The following is a 7938-nucleotide window of genomic DNA, read 5'->3' as shown; positions in this document are numbered from 1 at the left end:
CAACTGCTAAATAAATGTATAAATTATTTTAAAAATCCGTCTTGCTTAGAAAGAAAAATCAATTGAATTTGCTGATGTTTTGGTTTATGTTTAAGAAGATTATTTTATAATGTACACTGGCTATTTTGTCTATGTGGAATAAAAATGTTAGAACACGGTAAAAATTTTAAGTAAAAAGTCAATTATAATGTGTTTGTTTACTTAGCATGACCATTCAAGTACTCAGGCCATGTCTATTGAGATTAGAGGTTGAGGACAGCTTGTTGGGGTTATTTCTCTCCTCCATCATGTTGACCTAAGGATCCAACTCAGGTAGTTCTTCTTGGTAGCAGATACCTACCCACTAAGCCATACCATAGTCCCTATTGATGACTTAACATTTTCTTTTGTGTTCACAGGGCCAGTGCATCATGGACAGGTTTCCTACATCTCTCCACCAATTCACCTTGACTCTGACCTAGAAAGGCCCCCTGTCAGAGGTGAGTTTTCTTGACTTGAGGGATAGGAAGCAGTGTTCAGGGCTGAGTAAGGGGACTTGATGAAAGCAGACGTAGTTGCAACATGTATTTGTAGTGCAGTACCTCTTCAGAAATGAAGAAGAGAAGCAACATGTGAATAAGTGATCAGAAAATCTTATAAACAGAAGCATAATATGCTGTTCCGAGAAATAGATCTGTCCATTTATTCAAAACCTGTATATCCTGGGGCGTCTAATAGAGGACTATTCGAATTTGTTTCAGGGTGACAGATCAGCAGATCATTGCTGAGATTTATTTTTCTGTCATTGAATTTTTTTAGAATAGGATTTTGCTTGCAATATCATAATTAAAGTCACAGTGAAAGAATTATTCTTCCTTGAAAATTAGTATTTTTAATGAATAATTTTAAAAGTCTTTGTGATGTCAATATTATTATTGATTCATAAAATCATAAAACTGTTTCACATGGATGTCAATGGAAATCGTTTGGAAATATTTTTATTACTAAGGCACAAGAAACTTGAAAGGTAGCATTAATTAGCAGAATATGTAAAGCTAGAATTCATTTTTTTTCTGTTTTTAAGGAAATTCCAGTCCCTAATCTTCAAAATGTTTCATAGTGTTCAAACCTAATATTCCACAGTCATGTCTTCCATTTTTATTATCAAGTATATAAAGGTTAATCTTTTAGTCTTACATATGGCAGATTTTCTAATAAAACCATCAGTGGTTTGACAAAAATCAGTAAGTGTGCATTTTTTGCACACGCCTTCTGCTTGAGCACTTCCCACTGGCACAAGTCTCTTAACTACTGTGCGTCCTGTAAGCTTCTAGTGGACTAGGAGGTTGTGATTTTCCACCTGTCTGGCAGAGTTCCATGATTTCCAAAGAGTTATTCTATGCCCAAGTGCCTTAGTTATTTCCCCAAAGACATTGTATTTTATTGGTGAGAATATGTGCTTTTCTCCCTTGTCTGTATGCTCCTTGAGGACATATTGTCGTAATTACTGTATCCCAGCCACCGGTCTGAGCGTGGTACATAATGGAAAGTACTCCAGTGATTTCGGTCCAAATGACAAGCAGTGATAAGTGATAGATTAAACACTGCTGAAAAATGTTTTTTCTATTTTACAAGAGAAGGAGATACAGGGAACCTAAGGGAATCCCATGGGAGATAGCACAGTGAACCAACGCAGAAAGTATGAGTTTATTTTTGTTCTTAATGAGAGCATGCTAGAAGGGATGGTTAGAAAGATGAAGTATGACAATTTTTAAAGGATTCCACACTCTGTGCCAAGGAGTTTGTAGTTTGTCCTGGTAAAGGGGACCTTTGGGGTCTTTCCTCTAGAATGAATGATGTACCATATTATCAGTTTTGGAGAAAAGAATAGTCTCAGTGACATCAGAGTAGATGATGATCTAGTTAGGGAAGGTGTTGACAAAAAAGGTGACTCCCAGTAGCTGAGATAAAAGATGGTGGCACAGTTAACTGGAATTATGCTTGATAAGAAGATCTGAAAAATATTGTGGGAGGGTTGTGTCTGACTCAGTAGCACAGGGATGGGACAAAGCCTCCGATGTGGCTGTGTTGATTGGCTAAGCTAATGTAGCTTGAGTATTTGTATCTTTTCCACATTCTGTGTTGAAATATATCCCTCAGGGCAGCAGCTCTATGATAGGGTCTCTCCCTTCACTCATGCTTTAATGCTAAAATAAAAGGGGAGGAAACTAGGTAGGTGCTGTGTTGTGCTGGAGATTAAGAGCCTTTGCTTCTAGGGGACCAGAGTTTGTTTCCTAGCACCTGTAACAGGTGGTTCACAAAGGATGGTGACTCCAGCTCCAGGGGATCTAACACACTTGTCCTGGCTTCTTGGGACAACCACAGACACACCCAGCAGACAGTCACACAGACATATACTTACTCACATTTCATTTTCAATAGTAGATCTTTCAAAGAAAAGGGAAACCATATGCTTTAAACTTTTCCTTATATATATTTACATATTCTAAACATATATACCGAGCTACATCTGCTTCAGATTGTCATGCCTTTCTACATGCTGGCTTAGAGATGACCCACATTGGGTCTGGTTTATGGGTCCAAACTATCTATCCTGTGTGCTGTCATTCTTTATGAGAATGTATGGCATTTCTATGCTTGTTTTTCAGATGTCCCTCTTCTATTCTGTGCAGCTTAATTATATCCAGTATGTTCTTTGGAACCCAAAGGAAAATAGCGTAACAACTTACAAAACACTCTCGAGTAAACCATTGTACTCTCCATGGTTGTAAAGTGGCCTTTGAATATAAATTCAGTGGCACTTACCCACTAATGAGTAAATTTGAGAGTTTCTGTTCTTGAAGTCCAATGTGACCATACATGGCATTTGGTCACATAATTTATGCCTGCAATGATTTTATGTGCATTCTTCAATTTACAGATTTTATTACTGAATAGGGGTGTAAATTCCAGTAGTTTACTAGTGCATTAATGTCACAATACATTACAAGGTAATTAACCAGAGATGCCACTATAAATAGAAAAAATAGTCACAGCCTTCACCATAAACTACTTAATAAAAACAAGCTCCTGAATCAGCATTCACCATTACGGTATTTTTTCTTGACATATGTCTCATTAATCAGTACTTCTAAAAAAAAAAAAGTTTTGTCTAGAAGCACTATTGTTTTTAAACCTTTCAAAAACATTTGTTACAATTTGAAGTCAATTTAATGGAATTCATTATATATATGTGTATACACACACACACACACACACACACACACACACACACACACACACACAAATCCACAGAAAATACGTCAATGCCTTTGAGACACATTCCCCAATTTTATACAAGTGAAAGTGAGAGAAATACTGGAGCCTTGGATATTTTGTGACGAATGTGTAAATTGTAGTTTCTAGGAGGATTCATTAAGAATTGCAGCTCTTGGCATTAGAGAGATAGTTCAGCAATTCAGAGCATTGGCTTCTATTATAGAAGATCCAGGGTTCTGTTCCCACCACCCACCTGGCAGCTCCAGTCTGTAGCTCCAGTTCCAACAGACATGATGACCCCTTATGTGGTCCACGATCCTTCGCCCACTCTTTCTTTTGCCTCTAAACACTTCATTTGCAAAATGTCCTCCCTCGGAATCATGTCTGTGTGACTGACAGCATCACCCAGGCAAGGAGCTTGTGGGATTATCTGTGAGGACTCCAGAGTCAGAATCCAGAGCAGAAGCTTATGTAATCTGAGATTCAAATGTACCAGTGAGGGCATATTCTTCAGTTGATCCTTTGTTTTCAAGTTTTGTTGATACTTCGTTGTTGTCATATTCAATTTGGTGACAACCTTAGCAGATTTCATATTGAAACACGTAATTGGGGTTCAGAGTGGAGTGTTTGAGTACAATGGAGGCTTCCTAGCCTCATGAGGGCTTTAACTCAGAAGTTTGGGTACCAAAGGCTTCCTGGTCACACAGACCTTCCATGGAGTCAACTGGTTCATGCTCTTGCCTCGAATTCAAAGAATAAAATTTATGAAGCACAGGTGAGTAGGTTATAGGAAAAAGTTTACTAAAAGTTTGAGGTGGAATTTTAAGGTGAATAAGGGCAGGGTAAATGCAGGGTACCATGACACTACTAGTCTGGGGACTTCTATTGGAGGTAGGGCAGAAATTGGTGTGAGGCGTGGAGGCTGGGGGTCAGTCCAGTTGGACTACAATCAGGCATCTGTGTGTCACAAAGCTTCTCCTACTGGTGTTTCTGGTCTTTGGTCAGAACAGAACCAGAGACATTTCCAGACAAACAAGATTTGAGGTGCCTATTCCGAAACTCACTAACCGTCTGTTCTCACCAACGTCAATGGCAACTGTGATTAGATGAATCCACATCAAATTTCAATAAATAAATAAATAAATAAATAGCCATGAATTTTTGGATTCTTTTTTTGTAATATTAATAATTACAATATTTTAGATTTCCTTATCTATAAAAAAAAACATTGATGACTACTAAGTTGACACCACTTTCCAGGATGATAGTGAGCACTGATCATCCCACATTTGAAATATATACATATATTCTATTGGTAGAATCTCAGTACAAAGTAATGAACACTACTTTTTTGCATTTTAAGATTTTTAAGTTACAACTTGTATTCTGAGGGGGAAAAAAAGCTAAAGGTTTACTTACATTTGTATAGAATGTTTATTCTTAAACATTTTTTCTGTAATAAACTCAGTAGTATAAACATAGTTCAATGGGCACATAATCAATGAAGTAGAATAACGCCAAGTATTAAGTTCCATGTGCGAATTAAATTATAATGAGCAAATCCACGCACTGAAACTATTTTTTTTTAAAGTTCAGAATAAGCAGATGGTGCCGCCTGATGCGTCTACGTTAAAAATAGTCTTGAGCCAACGATTTAACATCACAAATTAGAGCCGTTCACACACAGTATCATCCAGTGAAATGTAAAAACATTTTAAATTGATTAAAATAAAATTGGACTGTGACATCTGTCCTTCTTCCTCAAGAGTTTCCAGGCCTGTTCTCTAATGGTCTATGATGGTGCTTCCCCAGCTTACCAAGTTGAACACACTATAAAATGAGACATAAATTTCATAGCTTTCCACACATTTTTCTCAAGAGAATAAATTGAAACTTGTAATATGGCCACTGCAGTCATGTTTAAGTGCTCTAGACATGTTAACACTCATTCACACTCTTATAAATTCCACACAGTTTTTTTTTTTTTTTTTTGGAGAGGGGATATAATGTAAAGTATACTGTGTGGGGCTAGAGAGATAACTCAGTGGTTAAGATCATTTATTCTTGCAGAAGACCTAGGTTTGATCACCAGCTCCTACAGGGTAGCTCACAACTGTCTATAACTGCAATTCCTGAGAATTTGACACCGTCTTCTAACCTCCTTGGGTACCAGCCATGCATGTGGTACACAAACATATACAAGAAAAACAATCATACACATAAATAAATATGCCAAAACTGTCAAAAATACACAGTGAACATGTAAGATACAGGGAGAGAGTATAGCTTACTGTTAATGGTAAAGTAAGCCCGCTTTAATTAGTATGGACCTTGGATGAAACATAGGAAATAATAGCACACAATGTCTCAGAAATATACCATAACTTCTTTGTTCAGATTTGATACCACTATGACATAAACAGTTTTTAGTGTAGTACCATCCTACTATATATTTGTAATTAAATTTACATTGAGATCAATTGAAACAAAATTCTACACATAATGATAAAATAGATTTTTATTCAATTTTGTTAGAATGAGGATCTTATAAGCCTATAATAACACGCTTTCCAAACAAGTTGTTTGAAACTCAATAGTTATCACTCAGGAAAAAAAAAACTTAGTTCAACTGTCTGGTATCAAGTGGTGTATAATCAATATGCAGAGTAAAATTCTTAAAGACAGCGAAGCGACCTGATGGTTCTCAAATTAGTGCTCTAGGCTACTTGTGTTATCCTCAGCATGAACCTAGTGTGAAGGAAAGCAGAGTTTGGCCAAATGCTCCATAGGTGTTGGCTCAGTAAGTGAGATTTTTGATACCCACCAGCCCTTAAATAGAGCCATGTACTATGACACACTGACCATTGTCCCTCAGTGTCAGCAATAACTATCCCTTCTGTGGACTCGGTTTTCCCTCAGTGGAGCTATTGCTTGAGCACATGGGATATCAAAAGGATTAAGCAAGCTCTGTGCAGCCACTGCCAGGTCTTTATCTGAACTTTGCCTGTCCCCCAGCTCCGTGCCTCCTCTCTGTAGACTGCTCCTAACCCAGCTTTCCAGAGATTGCTGCAGTCAGTGGTGAGCCCTTTAGCTTTTTGTCTCATTTTACCTTTATTCTCACAGAAAAGTATTAGTAAAGTCGCTGCATTTCTGAGGGAAACTGTTTTTCAAACCCACAAATCTTAGCAGCAAAGCACGGATGTGTACTAGAAATAACAGCTAAGATTTACTACATGTGGGAAAGGTGCAAGCCAGGACCACAGGAAGGTTAGAGAACTCATTGTCCAGCTGAGGAACAGCTCCTAAGCTGTGTCAGTCACATTCAAGCTGAATGTTCAAACGAAAACTAATCCATGTATTTCTTTCATGTGTATTTCCCAAGTGAAGTCATTCATAAGATTGTTTAAAATTTCCTAGAAATACCAATTTCCTGAGTGGACCTGGTATGAGCACACTCATTGTATGTTCCCTGCTCTGGTCTGTAGGGGTTGACACTTAGTATATTAGTCCATTATTTTCGTGAGTCCCATGAAGCAGTTTATGTTACTAGTGACTGGGGGGGAGGGAAAGGAAGAGACAGAGACAGAGAGAGACAGAGACACAGACAGACAGACAGAGACAAGAATATGCAGGGGGAGTTTTACCTTCATAAGGATAAAGAAAATGTTCTAACCAATATTAGAACCTAAAGCATGTACAGCAATGTACTAGGGCATATCACCATGGATAGAAAATGAACTGTGACTTTATTTCCCACAGTATATCTTATAACAAGTATTGCTTAATGGAACATATTACCAGCAAGGGATGAGAGAACCAGACCATCTCTGGCTTAATATTATTTTTAATAAAAATCCTTCACCATTTCTAGTTGCCTTCTTATGAATACAATAGGACTTTCACATTTGAAACAGAGGAAATACATTTTGTCACTGTGTTACAAACATGTATAAGTTAATATGCTATTATCATTTATGTGTGGCTGTATATCTCATTTTACGTTTTACCATACTATCTCTCCACAAACATTAATGTGATATAATAACCAGAAAATAATTGTATACCTGTACAGTGAAAATCCATTACCTCCCTGCCTGGAGCAGACATCTGGCTGGTACCACCAATGCCTGCAGGACTGCAGAAGGGCCGGCTTTGACTTAGACTCAAATCTCAACCCTGTGGTTCTGAGGGTATCCCTTTCCTTTTCCATATAGATTTTATCTGATCATGATGTAGATTCTCAAGACTAACTAGTAGCAGAAAAAGACAGTCACACTGTTCTTTTTTTGTTCTAGACTTTTTATTTTTTGTTGGTTATTTTATATATTGACATTTCAAATGTTATCCCCCTTCCCAGTTTCCCCTCCACAAGCCCTGTCCCCCTGCCTCTATGAGAGTACTCTCACACCCACTCACCCACCCACTCCTGCCTCAGCACCCTAGAATTTCCCTGTCCTAGGTCATAAATCCTCCTCAGTGGTGCCCAATAAGGTAATCCTCTACTACATATACAGCTGGAGCCATGGGTCCCCTCATGTGTACTCTTTGGTTGAATGGCTTTCTTTCAGTCTCTGCTCTACTCTTTGTCCCTGCACTTCCTTTTGACAGTAGAAATTCTTGATATTTTTGAGATGGGTGAGTGGCCCCATCCCTCAACTGGGGGGCTGTGCTTATCCATTG

General features: G+C 38.0%; 1 protein-coding gene across 1 annotated transcript in view; it reads left to right on the top strand.

Moving 5' to 3' along the window:
• Positions 1-7938, top strand: part of Adgrl3 (adhesion G protein-coupled receptor L3) — a 444442-nt gene that overhangs the window by 232374 nt on the left and 204130 nt on the right. The window contains exon 7 of the mRNA XM_028780743.1: positions 399-479. Within this exon, the coding sequence (XP_028636576.1) occupies positions 399-479 (81 nt within the window). The remainder of the gene's footprint in view (positions 1-398; positions 480-7938) is intronic.

Source organism: Grammomys surdaster, unplaced genomic scaffold, assembly GCF_004785775.1.
Source record: "Grammomys surdaster isolate TR1022 unplaced genomic scaffold, NIH_TR_1.0 372, whole genome shotgun sequence".
Taxonomy (NCBI): domain Eukaryota; kingdom Metazoa; phylum Chordata; class Mammalia; order Rodentia; family Muridae; genus Grammomys; species Grammomys surdaster.
The sequence above is the reverse complement of the archived record's forward strand: the minus strand, read 5'-3'. Positions and strand labels throughout refer to the sequence as shown.